Here is a 23,390-nt window from a genome sequence, read left to right on the forward strand (position 1 = left end):
AAAGAGAAGAAAAGGAAGCAAACATTAGCAGGATATTAACTGTACGATTCCCTTTATAAAATAACGCCTGTATGTGCCCTCAGGGAAAAGAAGTATCATTTAGCATACATTTCCGAAGTCACGTACACTGTAGAAAAACATGTTCAGGAAACATCAGGAGGGTCAGGAAGTGGGCATCTGAGAGAAATTGAGGGCAGGGGGACTTAGCAGACCCATAAACAAACTCAGACACGCTAGGAACGTTTGCTTATATAACACTAGTTGACCGCTGCTTGTTAACACCCGGGTCTGGTTTTCGGATAGGAACAAATGAGGCCCTGATGGATCCAACAGGTGCTCCGCCATACGTTCTGACAGGCCAGGCCACATCAGCACACAAACAGAAACAGGACAAGCGTGAAGTTCAGATCAGCTTTTGAAGTCCTCCGTGTCATTTGGCGGCAGCTGTGCGGGTCTATGGGGCAATATCTTGACCCCTTAAGCTCTTTAGGCTACTAGGAAGGCTTATGTCAACCAGTCATCCCTTGAAAAAGGTTATTATTTTGACGATTAATCTGATATTTGGTACTAAAAATAGACCTAAACCTTGTTTAATATTGGCCAAACAACATTTAATTCAAATGGTTACTTAATCTTTAATATTTGTCCACTTCTTTACGATGCATATATAAATCACATGATGTATTCTCCTTTGTTGACGTAGGTTTATAAATGATTTACCTTACAAATCTGATGAAATGGCACACATTGCATTCTCAGATGAACGTAATAAACAACCCAAACTCACAGCATATGCGGAGATGGAGTGCGAGACACTCCACGCATGTAAATGATAACAGTTCATGAGAACCGCATCTGTGAAGGGAGCCGCTCTGAGACGCACGTAACCTACACGCATGTAAATAATTAAAGCGCATATAAAACCTGCAGGGCATATATTTATTAATTTGAATCCCAGCCTTTGAATTCACAATAGCACTATGCTATAATATGTTTTTTAAATGGTTTTAATACATTGTGCAGTCTTGTAAAATGGTCTAATAATGCGCTTCATGGATTCTCGTCTGTGGAATGCAACACTTCTGGTATTTTGTCAGATTCTCAACGTGGGTAAGATTTTTTTTTTAAATCGAGTACTAATTTAATCGAGGAATCGTGACAGCCCAAATGTAAACCATGACAGTCAAGGTCACAACATCAGATCCTATAAATCAGGAAATCATTCGATAATCAACAAAAAGAAATGAGCCCTGAATCAGACGTATTCACTTTAAGTTAATTAATTTTTTTTAAATTTGTCAGTTGTTAAATTCATCAGATTTCCTAAGATTTAATAATTTACCTCTTTCCACTTGCAAAATTTTTCTTTTAAAGAAATTAATAACAGCTTAGACAAACATGTTTAAATAACTCACAAGAAACATAAATACACACACACACACACACACACACACACACACACACACACACACACACACACACACACACACACACACACACACACACACACACACACACACACACACACACACACACACACACACACACACACACACACACACACACACACACACACACACACACACACACACACACACACACACACACACACACACACACACACACACACACACACACACACACACACACACACAGAGAACAAAATTATAAACGCAACAATTTTGTTTTTGCCCCCCTTTTTCATGAGCTGAACTCAAAGATCTAAGACACTTTCTATGTACACTAAATTCCTATTTCTCAATTCTGTCTAAATCTGTGTTAGTGAGCACTTCTCCTTTGCAGAGATAATCCATCCACCTCACAAGTGTGGCATATCAAGATGCTGATAAGATAGCATGATTATTGCACAGGTGTGCTTTAGGTATATATACACACACAAGAAGCTAATATTTGGAGCTACATCCTGGTATGGAAAATTAGTGCTCAATTAACCTTTCATGATTCTCTGTAGAACTGTATGAGGCCACATATCCACAGCAGAAACAAAAACAAAATGGCAACAAAACTACTAGGCTAAAATTAATTCATCTAAAGTATCTTAATTTAGATCAAAGACACATGAAAATGAATTTGCCCATTTAAAAATAGTATGGCCATTGAAAGAAAAATTGTCATGGAGGAAGGAAACTGCTGCTGGAGCAACTAGACTAGAGGAAGCATTTTTTGAAAAAATGTCCTTGAATGTTTTTTTCCTAGTCAGCACTGAAAAGTGCATCACTCGATATTGCAACAGAGAACAAAACGAGCCTTGTTTAAGAGATATTCAGTATCTTGCCCACACAAAACTCTAAAGCAGTAAATGAGATCAGTTACAGTAATGCGTCCACACTGACAGTGCATTACTCAGTATGAAGCACTCTAATAAAAGAACCTTCTGTAATGTCTTTCCATTCATTTCCTCTGCTGCAACACCTCACATGAAATCAAAACTATGTATGGATGGATGATGTAGACAGCTTGGTTGACTTGGTTGGTTTATTTTATGGTCGATAACCATTATGATTGATAGTAATCATCTATGATGGTTTAAATGTTTTTTTTTTTTTTTTTTAAATCATCAACCAGGCATCAAAACGTTAAACGTTTGGTAGAGATATGACTTGCACTAATATATTGGTGATCAAAATCAAAATCCTGGTCTTATTGTGAAACGCACTTTTTAAAAAAAAGAAGAAAAAGAGGTTGTTTTCATAATCTTTGACCAAAGTCACTTTACATATTAACATGCGTTTCATTTCCGGATAGTATCTGGATTTGCCATTGGGTTTCCAGTGTGACTGGATAGAGATCCGATTGCACTTAGTCATGCAAAAAGGAACTCAACACATGTTGTCTTAAAAAAAAAAAAATCATCACCATGGTTGAAGTGTGAATAATAAAGGAGTGGTGGACAGCTTAAAGTAATGTGCTGTTTCACTATGATCAGCTGCCGTTTTAAGAGGATTACATACAGACGGCTTCCTCTGACTCGGCACTTTATCTTATCAGCAGCAAACACACACACACAAATTAATTGTGTGCGAGTTAAATGCTGCATCATGCAGTGATTCATCAGTTTTACAAAATATTGCCCAAGTCTACATCTCTCGTTTTCACCATATAATCATATTTCAACTCATCAGCAGCATTACATAAGTTATTAGGGCTTTTTCTATCATGCGATCTGAGAGGCAGTGGAGCAGTCTTATCTGAGTGTCACATGCAGCCTTGGTCGAAAAACCAATAAACAACAATCCATCTGGAACAAATCAATCCACTTCAAGAGTTTCACCCTGAATGACTGCCTTTCCCACAACATCCACAGCTTTTTTCCACTGAATCCCTCGATTCATTACCTGTGGAGAAGGACTTGACAAGCCATGTTCTTCAGTTTGGTTCTCGCTGATTAGCCGTTTTGGTTGTTTAAGGTGGGCGTATGGTTATCCTGACTGGGCACTTTGTGGTGCTAAAGTCTGGATGAGCAGGTCAAAGAGCAAACACAGGCTGCCGGCGCTCATTCTGCGGAGTCCTGTATGAGCAGTCTGCCTCTGTGTGGGAATCGGCACTCTGATAAAAAGTGCTGCAGTGGAAGTGCTGGACCCTTGCTTAAATACACGGCCGTCTGACGCAGTCTTGTCGCTAGTGCTCTGGGCCAATCGCCTCTCCGTACACACACAGACAGACAGAGCACTCCCTCCCCCCTACTCAAAGTCAAGTCTGCACACTCAAACACCTGTTAGACTTTTATATAACCCTGTCACTGTCCAAACATCAGAGAGTTTTCAATGCTTACTGCACTGCCGTTTACAGTTAGAGGACTCATTGTCTGATGAAATTACACGTAAATACATGAATACAGGCATGAATCCTAAATAGATCAGCTACAAATTTTAATTCTGTTATGTCATTCAAAACCTACTGTTATGTCTGTGCTGCTCACTGACAACTAAAGTTTTGGTCTGTTTGTCACACAAAACCCATCATACTGTATGGCTTCAGAAGACTATATATAGCATTAAAGTCATTTAGATCACTTTTTATGATACTTTTATGGGGCTTTTGTGTCTTTTGTGACTTAAAATATCTGGTTATGACATGGAGAAGAGCATGAAACACTGAATAATGATACAGAAATTATTTGGCAGAAAATTAATCTTCAGTTTTGGTCAAAACCATAATCATTGATCTTAATGGTAACGGTTCTCTGATGGCATGTTATAGTCTATTTTGAGCACACGACATGGATAAGCTACAACAGGTAAACGTGTCTACTGTCAATGTTCATTTTGATCATCTGAGATATTTTGGTCTACGCTGTTTTCAGTTGGATGTGTGAATAAAACTTCGCTAAACATTATTTGTAGCACGCCTCCCATCCAATAATCGCAATAAGCTTTGTTACTTTTTATATGAAACAAGTCTGAGCCTTGTGTGGAATGTAAATGTTTATATGCAACTCAGCTTTTATTTTAGTGTTGAATAAATAAACCTTATTTTCGGTAAAAAAAGATATTCTTCTCATCACTACAACCGAAGAGTAAATGATAACAGAATTGTCATTTTTGATTGAGCTATCCCTTTAAGCAGTAAACTCTGTCAACGAACAATCCCAGACCGGTCAGAGGTACTATCACACTTCCTGGTGTTCTAAGGATGAGCAAGTGTTTCAATTAGCAGGAAACAAAATAACACGTCACTTCAAGAACCAATGCAATGACCCAGTTGTCTTCCCCAAAGTAATTTTGATGAGATGAGAACGAAAAACCCCTTTAAACATGAGAGACATAGAATGGCAGTAATACAGACAGTGTCCTCATGGCAAGTACTTTAATAGATTGGTCACAGGGAGTATCAAATTTCCTGGCGTGTTAGGGGTGCTGCTTGACATACTCAGGTGGTAGGATGTCGAAAGAAGGATGAAACCCAATAAATGTAGCTGGATGCCAGAGGTAACGCTTAAAAAGAGGAGTGGAAATGAGTTATTGCACTTTCCATGTAATGGCTGTCTTTAAAGGCCAGGAGTTCACGTTGAGTCAACACTGCACTTGTTTTGATGGCTCAGTATAAGAGTGCATGGGAAAATTAGGAGAGTGTACAGAGGGGAGACTCTTAAATGTGTTGACACAGATCTGACCAGGAGGTCCTAGCATCTCCAAATGCCAGAATATACCACAGCCCTTAAAACGCGGTGTGTGCCATAGTGATTAAAGATCTAACGGCTCGGGTATATTTTAATTTCCGCATGCGGACACATGTCGTGCACAGTTGCGTCCACTCCGCTTTCAAAGCATACTCAACCACGGATGACCGAGTCTGACACATGTGCAGTACAATTGTTTTGACTCGTCTGTCTTTCTTGGGCATGCACTGTTGTACGCGCACAGTCCGCAAGGTCTCAAAAATTGGGCTGCACACAGATGAGGTGTGCGGATACAATACTATAATAATAGTGTACATAGGAGTGTAACGGTACACACAAATAAAGGTATGTTTTTGGTAAAGCTGGGGGGGGGGGCACAACTTTTCTCTTTTTATAAAACAGTGGTATACTAAACTAACTATGGCTCTGTCTTTATTTAAAAGTTTGTCAATACTGTTGCAAGAGCCTAAACACACTCTTCATAATGCAGTTTATACCATTTTGTCAATTTTAGCTAAATGTATATTGTAATCAGAATCATTCTATTGCACTCTATTGAAATGCATGAAGCGCCCCTTCATTGTAGTCTGTGAAGTTTGATGGAGACTCGCTTAATGTCAGGATGAGACTATGGAAATGCTCATGTGAATTTCTAACATTTACAGATGAAGATGCAACAAAGTAATGCACAGAAGAAAACAGGTCTCAAATGCATTAAACAGCACACACATTGGACAGGTGGGTAAGCCGCTGTGGGCTTGCGAGTTAGCTTTAAGCACTTAATATTAGAGCTATAATCTGCCAGTCGATTATTAGTCGATACGTTCTGGCTCGACCAAAATTCTGATCGGTCGATTTTTTGCCGCGTTCATTTCATCAGTTTTGCCGCGTTCATTTCATCAGGTGGAAAGCACAGGTAGCAGTCTGGCTTCAGAACACCCCCCTTGTTTTCACCTCTTTTGGATTAGCCCAACCCACTGGAGAAGAGAGACAGAATGAAGTAGGCGACTTTGCTGTATATTATTTATTTAATTGTGAGAGCGTTTTCCTAGTCAGTCCTCTTCTACCATGTCAACAAAGACATCTGCAGTGTGGCAGCATTTTTTTAAAATAGTAAATGGGAAAAAGTCGAATGCAAATTTTGCAAGCAACAGTTTGCATATCACAACAAAAAAGTGTGGAGTGGACACTGATTGTACTCTGTGAGCCATTTGTTTATTTAATTGTTTTTACATTATTTCGTTTTGGATATTAATAAAATTGTATAATTTTATTTTGCACATTTATTTGAAATACTTGTGGATTTGGGCATTTGATTTATTTATTTTTGTATTTGTACGCTTACCTAATATGCACTATTTTGTTTCGTTTAAAATTAGTAGCCTACTTTTATGGTTCCCTTTTATTATTTATAGTATTATTTATTGGATTTGGGCACTTTATTATTTTATTTTTTATTTGGAGCCTAATGCGCGATGCGCTGTGCCCACTGTTTGTATTAGTTTTGAGCCTATGCTTTTTTTTTCAGTTATGCACTTTATTTAGTTTCTGCTCTTGATCTGGCTTGTTTAATAAATATTCCTTTTTTACTAAAGTGGACGTGCCTTTTGTGTTTAAGAGTAAAAGATTTAAGTTAATAGTCTATTCGTGTCTCAGCCACAAAGCTGAGCTGAGCTCCTATGTTCGAGCTGCACAGAGCGGCTGAAATGATAGTGTGTCAGTTATTATAATACGTATGACAGAAACAACTGTCTAAATTATGTTGCATATTCCTCAAAAGTTCTTGTGATGATTTCACTAGTTGACAACATAGCCTATGATTTCCGAAAATATAGTACTATGATATTGCGCAGGTGCACGTGATGCAACGCTGTCAGAGCCGACAGACACGTGTGTCAGACTCATTTCAGTGCAACATAATCAGGTCAAAAATGATTTAATATACTGCAAATAGCCTACTAGTTTTTTATGTTTATCTATAATTCATTTAGGCAGACAACAAGGCTACCAAGTACTGTGCACAGTGCGCAGCTAATTAATTTAATGGTTTATTTTCTAACGTCATTTTTTAATCGAAAATTTCAGGACTTCAGTCGACCAAGATTTGCTTTGGTTGATTAAAGCCAAACTTAATATAAAGCGTGTCTCATGTTTAGGACATATTGGATCATGCACTTCTCCAGCAGCAGCCTACCCTGCATCCTTCATTATTTTGCATTCAAAACATTAAATGATATCAATGTAAACGTATTGTCACAACAGCTCTGTATTCATCCGGTATGTGTGCAAAACCCGAAAAGTCACATTTTGTACGTTTACAGTTACACACCTAGGGCCCTATTTTAACAATCTGAGCACATGGACTAACAAGTTTATGAGCATTGAATGTTTTTTCTGAGGTAAATTTTACATTACATGATATATGATATGATATACAAGCTCTGTCCAAGGTCGAAATGCTGATTGAGCGATCTGTCAGGCCACATTAAAGAGCCAAAAAAACATTTATTGCTCGTATTTCATGATAAAATTAAACACATTAAAAGTGATATATTAAAGGTGATTGAATTAAATACAAACCTTCCTGCGATTATGGATTGTGGTGAAGTTCAGGCAGCAAAGATTAAAAGATATTGAGGATAAGAATCTATATCAGTATGAATTAAAAACAAGAATTGTTAACAATAAGTTTGCGTCCACACAGCTGACATGTTTTTCTGTTGTAGTTTATTCATGTTGTGAGCACGAAAAAGACACTGCCTTCCTGCACTTTTACAGTAACTGGAAGTTCATTCATTGATGCGTCTCTGACGCTTCCCGTCTCTCTCATGCTGGCACAGTCGTCAGTGTTGTTGCTCGATATAGATGAGGACTTTGAAAAAGTCTGATATTTCTCAGTCTCGGTTCGTAATTTGGCGCTCAAACTCAGTGAGGTTTTTTTCCACTGCAACTTTGCTGCACGTCGTCTCATTTTATTACGTCAACACAACAAAAGATGTGATGGGCTACTAATCATAGAACATGCAGGTAAAAAGGCACACAATTTCTTAATCATAACATGTGCCAGTGGCGACCTCAGCAAAAATATCATTCGCAAATTATTTTTGATCGCAAATGCAACCGTTTTAGTCGCAGTCTGCGGTCTGCGTAATCACTGTGACTGCAGTCATTAGGAAGTGGACTCATAAGGGTCCTGAAAGTAGTCACTGACCCGTCCACACCTACAGCAGACTGATGTTGTGTCAAAAACTGTTCACACGTTCCAAAGCTCGAACAACATGTCTCAAGAACACCAATCTACTGCCGCTTATTTTAGAGCTGTGTGAAAAGTATTTTCCATAGCTGGTGAAGGATACATTGCAGCGCTTATATTTAGCTGAATGTGCGACACCCTTTCAGATTCCACTGGGGCACAATGGTGGCAAGTTCACATTTACATTTTAAATCACTGCAGTCAAGTTTAATCACTGCAGGACCCCAACGAAAACAATTCCTGCTGCTATTTTTCTCAAGACACCACCAAATACAGACGCTTTGACCTTTTTCCTCATTTTATCATTAAACACACATGACTGCCAGTTAACCTGTTCTGACTCCAAGTATATGAGACCATGGTGATTTGATAAACGTCAAATTATACAGCAATAAAGCAATTTTACAAAACATGATAACTATATAATTGGAAACTCAAAATACAGCTTGGAAAGTATTTATAGCATAGTTCAAAGTAAATTGCATTCTCTAAAGTTAATCATTGATTGCTTGCCATCCTGACACAGCAAAAATGCCACTTGAGTTCCTTGTAACATATCATAAAAGCCATAAAATGCTATTTGCAACTGCTGTGAATGACAGGCCATTAGAGATAGCATCACAGCCTTAAAAAATAACAATGCTCCTGTATGCCACTGTTGTGACACGGCTCATGTCCTTAAGGGGGTTTACGATGTGAAAGCCTTCATGGCCTTATAAGGGACATGACATACTTTTTAAAGGTCCAATTATATTGGCACTAAAGGTTTTTGCAACAAAAGAGTCACATTTTAGTAATACATGTCCATTTTTCCTCTGTCTTATGACATTTTGAATAAAATGTGTGGTTTTGCTGCGGTCTTTTCTTTAAAACAGTAAACCACCACTGCAAAGAAAAGAAAACACAAAATAATCAAGTAGTTCAATTTAATAATCGTGACAGGCCTAATAGTGCCCTTTATGAATGGTGATTTGGAAGGCAAATCGATGTGCAAATGGTTTCATCTAACCATAACTAGTGGAAAGAAATAATGGTAAACACGTCCAAAATAGAAAATGTTTTTGTGCCGAAAAGAGCTTTGGATGAACCATTACCAGCCTGACACTGATGTGTTAGACCCAGAGCGTTTGGATGTGCTCATATTAATTAGCAGCTTCGCTCTGACCATTTCCCTGCTGATCATAGTGTTTGCCTGCATTTGACTTGGAATTACTGCAGCAGCTGCCATCCAAAGCTGCTCGTGGAGAGACTAAACACTTCAAAGTGAGTAGGATTAGCAAAGTGTACCTAAGATATTATTCAAGTAGACAGACAGGATGTCTGGAGCTTTGCCTCACACAGAAGACGGTCTGAACTTGGTTTGGTGGGGATGACAGTTTATGCAACATAAATGCACACGATAGCTCGGTTTCAAAAGCTAGTGAGCTGCCTACCAAGATAGCATTTTAGGGCATCACATATGCAACCCTGACATGAAGGTTGTTTAAATAGTCAGTAATATTATGCTGCTTTCCAAGGCAGCAGGGCAGGTACCCGTCATAAAAATGTCAATACCAGAATTAATTGCAGCAAGCTGAATAAAAAGAAAGCCGACTAAATCTTTTCAAAAGTTTGGGGTCAGTAAGACTAAAATTATTTCAAAAAAAGGAAAAAGAATAAAGGAGGCATTAAATTGATTAAAAGTGACAGTAAAGATTTTCCAATGATTGTCATTCATTCATTCAATATAAATTCTGTTTTTTTAACCTTCTGTTAAAGGGTAACTAAACCCTAAAACAACTTTTTTTAGTTAATGATCTGCAAGACTGGGGCTTTATTAGTGCTGTTCATTGATTCGAGTAAATGTTTTGAGATTTGGGTATAAAGTGTTTTAATTCTACAATATATGGTGTAAAAGCGTGCTGCCCTCTTAAGGTTGAACGGTAGCTAATCCAGTTGAATTTTCCTATTGGATGTTGTTTGCCATCGTGACGTATGTTGGCACTTCCAACGGCTCACTACCCACGCCCCTGGCTCGAGCTCACAACGCCCTAATCAATTCGTCTCTGCGGGTATGTTTTCAGCATTGATAATAATTTTTTTTTGTTTTTTTCTTGAGCACCAAATCAACAATATCTGTTTTTCTTGGCTCAAAATGAGGTGGAGGTGGTAAAAATCCTCATCATGTGCAAACATGCAAGTGTACCTGCTGTACCTGAAGACAACATTTTTTACAAGCCCGTTTGCGTATTTTAATAATAAGATACACAGATTTTTTCTTTCGAAAACATATCATATACAGTGTTTCCCACAGGACTTTGTGAGATTGGTGGATGGAGCTTGGTCCCTCTAGGGAGGTCCGGGGGCAACATGACAAATGTCAAAATCATAAATTAATTATGATTAAAGGTTCTTGTGTGCCATTACTGTGGTGCATGGAGTTGATGCCTATGGGTGTATCAAATCATTCAAAAAAAAAGAAGGGATCGGTTAAGGAAACAAAAACAATGGCAGCGGCTGAGACTAAACAAATCAAACATTTTCTTGCATTCTTTCCACAAATTACAAATATTTGTCTCGCTTCAGCAATGTCAAGGATTTTGGATGTTGTTTCGAGATGTTAACTGTCATGGCCGTTTGTTTATTAGGATTAAGTTCAAAGCATTTAATCATCTTAAAGAGAGACTGGGCCAAATACGAATGTTTAAAAATTTCTCCATTTAGTCTTAATCCAAAACATCTACTATCAACCAGAAACAAGCCTCCAATCCATTTTGTGTTACCTTACCTGACACCTCTCAGCAAACAGCCCAATGTCTCATGAGAAGAGTTACAGGTTAAAGACAGCCATTAATTATACTCTCCACACCCTTACATACCATGTTTAAAATCTAGAGCATGTCTATAAAAACAGCTACACATAAAAAAAGATGACAGGCGCATTGACTTGATATGGCTCTGAAGTACTAGCTTCATAGCATGACATCAAGGTAAAGCCATCTGACATTTAGAACAGGCAGAGGAACAAAGGCCAAGAGAGATCACGGCTCAGGCGGCTGATAGGTCAGTTATGGGTCTCAACACAGCGGGCTGATGGAGATCAATGAAGCTTTGACAGAGAGGAGACATCACACCAGCCACACACACAGAAAAAAAGTGTTGCGGAAGATGCAAGCTATTCATAATTTAAAGCAGTTAAAGGGTTACTTCGGCGATTAGCATTAAGCTTTGTATCAGTAGAAACCCGGTAGTATATTCAAATTATAGTACTTTCCCCCCTCATGTCCCCCTGAGACGGGAGAATTATGCAGTTTATTTCTGGAAAAAATCATTTTGCAAATATCGTCATTTTGCATCATCTGAGGATTTTTTGGCCAGAGGCTGGAGACTACAGTCAGTAGTAGGAGCTAGTTCCGCATGTTTTCAACCCGCCCATAGGGGTGGGATCTCTCACAGAATGTAAATGTGCACGGCCGCTCGGCTCGGGCATTCATAACGGAGCGGCGCTTACCTCAGCTCTGCTCTTCACTCTCGTGATGAATGAAATCTGACTCCTGCTGTGTTTGCACCGTAACTTTTCACTCACACTTTATTGAAAAGACACGTTCAGTTTTTAATTGTAGTGTCTATTCTCTAACTGAACGAAATTATTTTATTACTATGAAAATCAAAATGACGGTGGGGCGGTGTCATGGTGGGCAGGTGATAACCAGTGTCCGTGGCTTTGGGAGTGACCTCGTTGGGCAGCGAAGCAAGCGCATTCTGGGAGTTGCTGTCTTTCATCCACGAGACAAAAATAAATTTTCTGTCTTTTCTCAGTCTATAAGGCACCAAATTCAAAAATAATTTCACATTTCTACTACATAAATGACCCAGTTTAAATACACATTCATCTTCCCAGCGCTGAAGTCCCCCTTTAAACTACAGTCAAGCTACTCTTTAGGGAAAGTAATTAGCTTATATATAACCTACAAACAAAAAGTAGCTAAATACACTGAAGCTATTTAAGTGGGAAAAACATATCTGTAACATTTAAAGTATTTTAATGCATTCATTAGGGCCCGAGCACCAATGGTGTGAGGACACTATCGTAATTGCTCGGCCTATGATTCTTCTTCTCCGAAATTAATTGCATTTTTGAGGGCCTAAAAATGCTTGATATCTCATGAAACTTTGCACACATGTCAGAAGTGGTGAAAATTTACGTCTGATATGGGTTTCAGAATTAGGTGTACAAAATTTCAATTAAGCACCATTCGAGCTACGTTTCATGTACGAGTATGAAAATTTGTACCATTATTACTTTTAGCAAGTCATTTCTCAACACAGTTTAACACTGATATTTTATGAATTATTGTACAATACTATAAAAAGTTTAAGGTTAGTAAAAAAAATTGTTTTTGAAAAGTCTCTAATGTTCACAAAAGATACATTTATTTGATACATTTTTGTGAAAATTAGTACAATTAAACATTTTAATAAAAAATACAAAAAAACTGATTTCTGTTTGAATATTTTTAAAATGTAATTTATTCATGTGATGGCAAGGCTTAATTTACAGCATCATTACTCCAGTCTTCAGTGTCACATGATCCTTCAGAAATCATTCTAGTATGATGATTTACTGCTCAAGAAACCTTTTTGATTATTATCTATGTTAAATACAGCTGTGTTTTGTATTTTTGATACATTTCGCAATGTTTCAGGATTCTTTGATGAATAGAAAGTTCAAAAGAACAGCATTTATTTAAAACAGATTTCTTTTGAAACATAATAATTGTCATTATTGTCACTTTAGATAATTTTAAATGCATCCTTGCTAAATAATAGTATTACATTTCTTAATTGTAACCCCCCCCCCATATATTAGGGAGTGGAAATGGCTAATAAGTCAATCAGTGCTCCTCTGCCGCCATCTACTGGTTATAGAGGTATTTTCATGCCACAGTGTTAGTTTTCCTAATTTCATATTATAGCTTTTGTTTGCATCTTTAAACTTTTAGTTTTACAAATCATCACATTGAAAATAATGTTACAATTGTATAATTTTTAGAGGGTTGAAGTGCTGGAAAAAGTGTGAAGCACCTGAAAGCCCTTAAAGTGCTTGAATTTCACTCTCAAAGGGTTGTACAAACCCTCAGATGATATGTAAAAAAACATTCGACCATTTCTGCCACAATACTATGGTAACAGTTAGCGTTACTACATTAGATCCTCCATTAAATTTGTGGATTGAAACTTGAAACGCCTTCTATAACTTTGTTCATGGCACAATGTTTCTCCTGGTTCCAAGTCAGCGCTGTTTGATCTGATATCTATGGTTTATTTAATTGCACCAAATTTTAATGCTTCTCACTAAATCTCGCTGCAATGTTATTCATTATGCGGAAAACGCTTTCTCATTGGATCTCCGAGCGCTCGAGAATCTGTCCTGAGCTCGAGCTTCTCTGTTTATTATTGGTCGAGTTGATTAACGGTCCGGGCAGCACAGCTCAAACGAGTAGCATGGGTTAGTTGCGCTTTCGGTTTGTTTGCCGTTTGATGTTTCTCCTGTGTGTAACAGAAATGCCAACTCTTATCAGTTGGGAGATATGGTGGTTGTACCAGCGCGACCTCCACCATAATTTAGTCGGACCAGCAGGAAAAAAAGTGACTTTTTTTTTCTTCACAAACCACAGATAAACGTAATTTTCTCAAAACTACAAACTTTTACATACATGCTGCTCATATATTATTGTAGCAGAGTTTGTGCTGAATACAGTGTAATCAGACTCGTTAATAAGTATGTTATAAAGTAAGAAATATGCACAAATGTCAGGGCATGTCAAAAAAGCTCCAGGGCCTAGAAAACACCTATATATATACCTACTAGGGGTGGGAGAAAAAGTTGAAGCATCACGATTCTCTCCAACGTTTCTGGATCGATTCTGAGAATTTCACAGGATACACTGTGAGAAACATGTGCTTTGTTTGACGTTACGCTTGCAGTGTTTGGTCTCGCCTGCCGGTATTTTCCTTACAAATGCTCTACGAAGGCATCATTTATTTATTTTGGAATGCAGTGGGCTTTTATATTAAAAAAATGAATCTCACTGACAGAAAGCTGCTTCAATATCAAATGCTTGAGCGCTTTGTGAAGAGTGTTTGTGCATGCGGATGTGTGCGACTCTGTGAGTGGTTAAATGTATACTTGCATCTCAAAATGTTATGACACGAAATTAATATTTCGTTAACGAAAATGACGACAAAGGTTCGTTGACGACCTTTTTTTCCATGACTAAGACGAGATGACATACGTCCTTAAATGGTAACTGTGATTATATCAACATGCAATATTGTTGATGAAAAAAACTTTTTTTTTTTCAATTTTGTTTTGTCAGGGGGGAAAAGAGGTGCGCTCATGCTTGCGGTTACTAATTTAAAATATGTTATTTTGGCAAGGTTGCCTGCTAAAATTCGCATTCCTGGGTTTATATAATCACATAATTGGGGTCGCTTCAACCCGCGGACATGGAGAAAAACACGGACTTGGCAACACAGTGCAGTTGAGTTCTGTTGACATTTGACAACTAACGTTACGCGTCGCTCCGTTGCTCTGATTGGTTGTGGGTCTATCCAATTGAGGTCTTTCCTGGCTCGGTTGAAACACGCCCCATAATCGAAGCTCAATGGAGCGGTACCAGACTCAAATTCTGACTAGAATTGAGTATGGCCACGCCAGGCTAAGTCATCGCGTCACCTCAGCTCCATCCACGTCCCACCACTTTGCCCATTTTCTATTATCCGGGAGTGACGCGCTGACAACAGCCAGCTCGACCCTACTTTGCGCTTCAAAGCGGCTCTTCAGAATCCTATGGGTGACGTCACAGACACTACATCCATATTTTTTTACAGTCTATGGTCTAAACCAGCACAATAGGAACTACAAGTGACAAAAATGTATGCTGACTGGTCGAATGCATGCGAAATAGCACCCGCCGTTTTTAAAAAGCCGTGCACACAGCCTATATGAACTAACTAGGAAAACAGTGATAGATGGACCTCTCAACCCTTATGCTAAGGAGACAATCCAACGCAACTTTGAGGGGAGCAAGCGAAACATGAATATGTATTTCTGCTCAGTTAGTGACATTGGACATCAACCACACGGCAAACGCTAATACTTTTTCATATAATGTCTACTTTCTTGGTTTAATAGTTCTACCGAATAACATATTAGACAGGACTGTTAAAAAGCATTCTCAGAGTTGTCAAAATAAAAGTCACAACAACAAGCGCAGCTTATGTCACTTCAGAGTTCCAACTGGCGGTGCGAATGCAACCAGAAAAATGACCCTAGGGAAACATTTAGTTCTCAGGGAACCACCCTTATGCCTAGTTCCTAGAACTAAGTTCCTAGAACTACCCGATGCGGAAGCCCCTATTATTAGATGCATATTTTAACTTTTTTTTCTCTTCTATTTAAAGAAGAAACCAAACCAATGTATAGTTGACATTTGAGGATTAATGCTGAAGAAAAGCAATACACGTTTTTTCAGGAAGTTTTTTTTAGCTTGTTTATTTATATATATATATATATATATATATATATATATATATATATATGTATATGGCATGCAGTTGCTTTAAACAATGGTATAAAGTTATTCAAAACATAATTGTGTTGATAAATTGTGATAATCGTATTTAATAAATCGCAATTACAAATATAAGGGAGTTATCAACAATTATGATTTTTGTCATAATCGTGCAGCCCTAGGTGAAAGTGCAACAATTCTGATGAAATGTAAAAATACATTTCTCAAATGACAATATCCTTGTGACTATAATTGAGCAAAATAATCGGGATTATCAATGCAGCATGACAAATACGTTCATTGACGAAAACTAGACTAAAAGGCTCAAACATTTATTAGACTAAAACTTAAATAGGATAAAAACTCAAAAGCACATTTGACACAGGACTAAGACTGTGTCGGCGCAGTCTTTTATTTAGCACAACTATTCGCTGCATCACTGCCATGGTTTGACCAAACTCCCCTCCACAATCATTCCCTTTAAATAGACTCCATAATGGTTTGCCAACTGATGTACCTTTGGATAATATAATTAAAAAGCTAACAACCATCAGTTTAATGACAATTGTGTTCTTTGCATGAAAACACTTCAATTAGCAGAATTATATTGGTAAAGACTGAGATGTAAAGAAACAGTGGTGGCCACTATCGGAATGAATTGTCAATAGTGATAAGGTATAGCTAAGAGTGGTCCAGACCAACCTTACGAAAGTATGACTTACAGAAGGTATTCTTAACTAAGATCGTTTCGGGAAACGCGTATTAACGTTAAGATACACCTTAATGTATAACTTAAGGACGACGTAGTGTTAAGAAGGTTTCGGGAAATCCAGCCCTGTGCATTAGTGTGAATGCAGCTTATTAGATCTCGTGCTGTCTATGATGCCATCATCTGTAATAATTAAACAACAGTAAAGATGTGAAAGAGAAAAAAAAATAATAATCACTCGCAGCTCTTGAATGGAAAACGTTAAGATACTTTTAGCTGCATCTAGCGGTGAGGTTGTGAATTGCAGCCCCCAACGCTCACCCCTCCCTTTCGGAGCATATAGAGAAGCTACGGGGGCAAAAATAACATCATCGGAGAGAGCAGAGAGTAGCTAGCGCTCTGTAGAGAAGTTTATCTGTTTTGGGCTACTGTAGAAACATGGCGGTGCAAAATGGCGATTTCACTGTAAGGGGACCCGTGGTGTATGTAGATAGAAATGGCTCATTAAGGTAATAAAAACATAACGGTTCATGCAAGTTCTTTATACTCCACTGAAAACATAGTTATGTATATTATATTGCATTTGTGACAATATGTGATGCAATCTGGGAAAACCCGTCGGATGTCGCGCTGGAACGTTTTCAGCAAAGTCGAAGAATAGGTTGAATGTCCATTTTTTGTCCAAATTGGGTTTTTATTAAAATATTATTCTATAACATCTTGTCTATCATTTCTAAAAAAAATCTTGGCAAAATACACTTGTTTAGTGCAGAAAAATAGTGATGCATAGCGGCAAGCTGAAAGACTGCGTCTTTCTCTAATGTATTACGTTAGATCATGCCTGGCGGAGGTGCAAAAAAAAAAAAAAACAGCCATAGTTTTCGCTCTCTTAACACCACAGACAGTTCACCCATCAAAATAAACCCATTACATGTAGAATAAAGGTGAATCAAAGCACATTTCCCTCCAGTCCTATGTAAACAACATATCGTGAGATGGCAGACTCGGAGCACAAGAGAACAACAGTCTGAAATAACTGATCGCTTTTGTGATCTCGCTTGGCTCAATCTGCTTAATCCTGGTGATGTCAGTGTCCTAAACGATCATATAATGGATTATTTCACATCCAAAGATGAAGGATCGGATGATGGAGAAGTTACAGAAGAGGAGTTAGTTCAGCTATGCTGCAGGTGCGCTCTGCTTGCTATTCTAAAAATGTACACTAGCTGTGCGATCTAAACATACAATGGCTGATCACAAGTTCAGAGACTGCCCATGATCAGTGTTTCCCACACATAGACTAATTTGTGGCGGTGCGCCACAGAATCAACACAGGTCGCCACATATTGCGTGTCGTTATTCTTTTCTCTTTTTTTAATGCTATTTAAAACACGCAGCATATTCGTTCAGCTGCATTTCCTTTCCCTGCTCTCCCCTCTGTCTCTCTGTCACTCACGCGCGTCTCTCACTCTCAAATTGCCAAACCTGCTTTTGATATGAAACAGCCTACTCGAAGCTTTAAAATTGTTAAAGTTTTAATAAATTCAAACAATAAATAGCGTTTTGGCGCTAATGTGTGTAACAGTTAAAGCCAGAGGCGTTGAAAAACAGTTGCGACATGCTCTCATCTCTCGGCGGCGCATGCGGTCACGTGGTTCATCGAGCTCTCAATAGTTCCAGACAAACCAGCGCTGTCAATACATTTGAATGGATACATCTACAGGATCATTTTAATATGGAGAGTGATGGAGATGCAACAATGTTAACATTAATGTTAATGTTTTTTTCTTGTATTTAGCCCTTGTGTATTCCTTACTAATTGGTCACTCATACTCATTGGTGGTCAAATGTGACCATATATACCTATTTTTCAATTAAATAAATGTTCTATATTTTAGTTTAATAATATTATTTATTGAATATTTTGAGGAGATCTTTTGGTACTAAATAGGCCTACTATTTGTGCAAAAATTAAGGTCCATTAATGACCATTTAATTAATTAAAATAAAAAGTATTGCAGATTATAACTGCTTACTTATTTTTAGGTTTTGCATTTGAATACATATTTAGACATGATCAAACACTAGATTACTTTAAATGTGAAATTTTAAAATGTTACTAACTTGCATTTTAATATTTTAATGATACTTATTTAAGCACACACACAAGTGAATATTAATGAATGCGAGGAAATATAATTTAACACAATAAAAGTTTAAAATGGTTCTAAAAAGGCAAACTTATTTTTCCTTATATGTACAGTAGGCTATATACACATATGAATTGATACTGAATCAAGATCGAAATCGATATTTTTGCCAATCACCAACCCCAAATACCACACCCAAATCTCAACAAACCCCACCTCCCAACCCCCACACCCACCCGCCCGCCACCACAAATTGGTTTCTAATCTGTGGGAAACACTGCATGATAAACAATAGAAAACGTATTTCACTACTTACTAAGTTGCTGTTCTCTTCAGAGTAACGTTAGCTAGTCTCCTTGTGTAGAGATGTAGCTTATAAATTCTAGTTTTCGTATTTTCATATTCAGTTCAGACCTTTATTTTGAAATGGCGATGAACACGGAAAAAAAATAAAGATTTGTAGATAACCAATTTGTTTTCATGCCAAGAGTTAAAAATATAACATCCTGTCAATTTTTGGAAATAAAAAGTTCTGGAAATGTTTTAAATATAAAGGGAAAAAGAGATTTGCCATTTGTGATGCAGCAGTGAGCTTTAATGCACAGGTTCTTTTATATTTATTAGAGGTTGAATTCAAATCAAATACTGATAAACTGCCTATACTACTTCTGAATAGGATGTCTACTTCTTAAAGGTCCCGTTCTTCGTGATCCCATTTTTCAAACTTTAGTTAGTGTGTAATGTTGCTGTTAGAGCATATATAATACCTGTAAAATTATAAAGCTCAAAGTTCAATGCTAAGCAAGATATTTTATTTAACAGAAGTTCCCTTTCAAAGCCTACAGCGAACGGCCGGTCTGGACTACATCCTGGTACATCCTGCTTTAATTACGTCAGTAGAGCAGTTTGTCGACTAACCTCCGCCCACAAGAATACGCGAAAAAGGGGGCGTGGTCTTGTTGCTCCCTCGTGGAGAAGAGGAAGTGTTGCGTTCGGTTCGGTTCGGTTGCGTTTGTCGCCATCAGACGCTGTTATTTTCATCCCGGAGTCAAATCACCTTTGTTTGGCCTTCAGGGGCTGTGGTTTGAGCCCGTTCATCTCCCCGTTATGGTAAGAGGCGTGACCTTTCCGGGCAATGTGCGCTATGCTGCTATCGAATCACAACACGGGAACCGCTGGCACAATCAGAACTCGTTACGTATTTCTGAAGGAGGGACTCCATAGAACAGGGAAATCTTTCAAGCCGTTTTGAGGACAGTGAAAACAGTGCTATACAGATAAGTAAATTGTGTGAAAAATACTGTGTTTAACATGAACACATGTTATATTGCACACTGTAAACACAATCAAAGCTTCAAAAAAACACGAAAAACGGGACCTTTAAAATGTATGAAAATTATGGAAATATGTGGTTCAGATCACTCAAACCATATGGAAATGGAGGCGCCCTTATATGGTTAGTCATGGAGACTGGCTGTCATCTAGAGGAAAAGTATGGTACTGCGCCCAAACAAAATCTTACAGGAAGCAAATTTTTTGATATATCAACCTAAAACTTTGAACACAACTTCAATATTTCTCATGTTCATATTTCTGGCTTTGATTGTCTTGTAGTTTTAGAGTAAAACATGTTTTGTAAAATACATATTATCATAAAATCTTATTATAAAAAATATATATTTTTACATTTTCATAAACTTAAACTTTAATAACTTTTTTTCTATTATACTTTCATAATTTATTTGACATCTACAAGAATCTTCCAAGTGTCTTCTTTAAAACAAGACCAACCTTAGTTGTATATTCCAAATCATGCTTGAATTACAGCCATTTAAGTTTGGTTAGTTTATTTTCATGTCTATGCGAAAAAAGTGGTGGCTGTTATTTAAACCTGTTTTTCTCAAAATTCCAACCCTAAAAATCATAGCGATCAGCCGACGTTAGATAACCATAACTTTTGTTTCGGACAAGCCTTGAAAGAAATAAAAATATATATTGAAAAGGGCTTGGCCCCAGCTTTCATATGGTATCAAAAGCTGTAAAAGGTAACATTTGACCATGTGATGGGTTCTCGTAGATCACATCACATATATCCTCATAAATACTACACACTGCACCTTTAAATACTGACAGCACTATATGTTTATTGCTTGCAATGTTTATGTGTTCCTCTTTATTATTTACTACTTGCTTGTATGTCCTGAAGCCATATCCCAGAAATGGAATCGGATTGGATGGTGAGGTGCCTTGAAATTCCCACCCCTTAATACCCACACACATATACATGCTCATATTCAATTTCACAGGGAGATGCTTGAGAGGGACCACAGCACAGACACAGCACTATCCCAGATAAAGACGTTTCTAAAACTGGGGTTGCTTTTACCTGGAGGAGGGGGCGACGTGGGCATGTTTAGGGGACAAGGAGGAGGGACCATCCTCTCCGTCTCGCGGGAGCTCCTCGCAAGCGTCCAACTTCTCTTCCTCCAGGAGCTCAGTGATCTGTAGGGGTGAGAGAGGGGGGAAATTTAAATAATAATAAAACCAGTATTATATTACATGTCACGCCCCTGCAAGAAACAGGCATTATGCAACGCCCCACAACTCATGCTTATCATCAGCAGGGAGCCCAATTTACACGCAGATCACACACATGGGGGTGTGGTGACTCAAGACATCACACATATGTTGGTGATAACTACAGGATGTTATGTAATGCTGTTATGATGAAGTAGCTACAATCTTCTCACTATTTTACTTAATAAAAGTTAAATCTAATAGGAGAGAATTAATTCATCCGGTGCATTACAGCACCTGAAATAGCTTCTATTTAAGTCATATGACCACATCCTCTTATCTTTATTTATCCGAGTGCTTGTTTGTATTACTAGTGGTTTTCCTGAAGACACGAGAGAGTTACGTAACGCAAGAAAAAAAGGGTTGATGAAAAATGTGCCAACAGTCAGCTAGAGGAATTCAAACCATAGCACATGTTTTTCAGGGCTACACCCATGTGTAAAGCTACACCTATCCATCTACCCATCAACACAGTATTTAATATCTGACAAACTTTGGCAGTAGTACATGATCAAATGCACTCTGCATCTGCTGCAGTATCGCTGCCATGTTCCCATAGCAACCATTTCCCTCTACATCTGATTGGCCAAGCGGGGCTGCTGTTCAGTGGCCATGCAGATATGAGTCATATGCAGCGTGCAGAATGGCTGCCGAGGGCTCTAAGGATGACTATTTTCACACATCTCTACATGCCTACAGCCCCGTTTCCCTCTCGATTGTCTATTAGACAAGCCGCAGACTTTGAAACTATGCAATTTTATTCCAAGATCCTTTATACTGGAATAAAGCCTTTCACACTATATTTCTCCACACTAGTGTGTTATATTGTTAATCTTAGAGGTGTGAATCTTCAGGGACCACACCATTTGATCTAATCCGCTTTCAATACAGGAAATGACAATGCAATTTTTTCCCCCCAATAGCATAGAAAATGTGCCTCTGTGTAAAGACCCAGCATGAATTTGAGAACTGTTGTACAACAGTAAAAAAAAAAAAAAAGATTTCTAAATGGGCACAAAAGCATTAATCATGGTAATGTTATAATGAAATCAGCAATGCAAAACTTGATCAATTAAAAGGACTCCTGTGTTGTTTGTATTAGCCTTGCGGTGGAAAGACCAGGCGAATCCAAAAATATTGAGCCCTGCCGAACATGTTGTTTATTAGTCTTCTGCTGCCAAAACACTACCATGTAGTCTTAAGTATGGATGCTGCAGCCAGGGTGGGGGAAACATCCTCATGGGGATGTTTTAATACCTCCAAGAAGCTGAAGACTGCAGAAACGCAGCCTTTGTTGGGCCTCAGAGGCTTTGTTAATGTGCGGTCTCCAGATTATACAACATCTGCATACAAAAAAAACAACAGCAGAGAGCTGACGGAGACTCTAATTAAAGGCGCTCTTCATTAATTAGTAAAAATGCTGTCAAGCGCACACACAAACCAAATAAGAAAAACAACCCACACGAATGGAGAAAACATCTAACAGCCTCTGAGGATCGGAAAAACAGGCTCAGCAACTGGGTGGAAAGATCTGCTTTATTTTTGTGTCTGTCCACAACAGGTCTAAACACTTCTGGGCAGAAACAGGAATTTGCAGAACAAAAGGGCAGTCACCAGAGTTTGAATGACAAAACACATAACAGCCAGTGCTGCAAGGGAGATGGTCAATTGGGTCAATTGCCAGTATTTAATAAAAAGTCTTTCTCCTTAGATGGGCAGGACATGGTACATCTCTTAGTAATATGCAATTATCAAAATTACTTAATCTTAGGCACTGAGCAAACTTATGTAACAAACCCTGCTAAGCCAAAACACTAATGCACGCCAACCATTTACACAAGTCAGCTCCGTCTCATATCAGTGAGCCCTGGGTGAGACATGTGATCAGAGAGTCTCTCAAGTGAGACACCCTTAGAAATAAATCTGTGATTTATGCCCATATTCATTTCAGCATTTGGAACTCCTTGAGCACTGGCCTGAATCCAGATAGACCACTCAGGACCTT

General features: G+C 38.2%; 1 protein-coding gene across 8 annotated transcripts in view; it reads right to left on the minus strand.

Annotated features, from left to right (window-relative positions):
* Positions 1-23,390, minus strand: part of fam13b (family with sequence similarity 13 member B) — a 56,877-nt gene that overhangs the window by 16,747 nt on the left and 16,740 nt on the right. For all 8 annotated transcript variants that reach the window (XM_079839682.1, XM_079839681.1, XM_079839683.1 and 5 more), the window contains one exon: positions 21,195-21,310. In XM_079839682.1, the coding sequence (XP_079695808.1) occupies positions 21,195-21,310 (116 nt within the window). The remainder of the gene's footprint in view (positions 1-21,194; positions 21,311-23,390) is intronic.

This window comes from Gobio gobio, assembly GCF_949357685.1.
Source record: "Gobio gobio genome assembly, chromosome: 16".
Lineage (NCBI taxonomy): Eukaryota > Metazoa > Chordata > Actinopteri > Cypriniformes > Gobionidae > Gobio > Gobio gobio.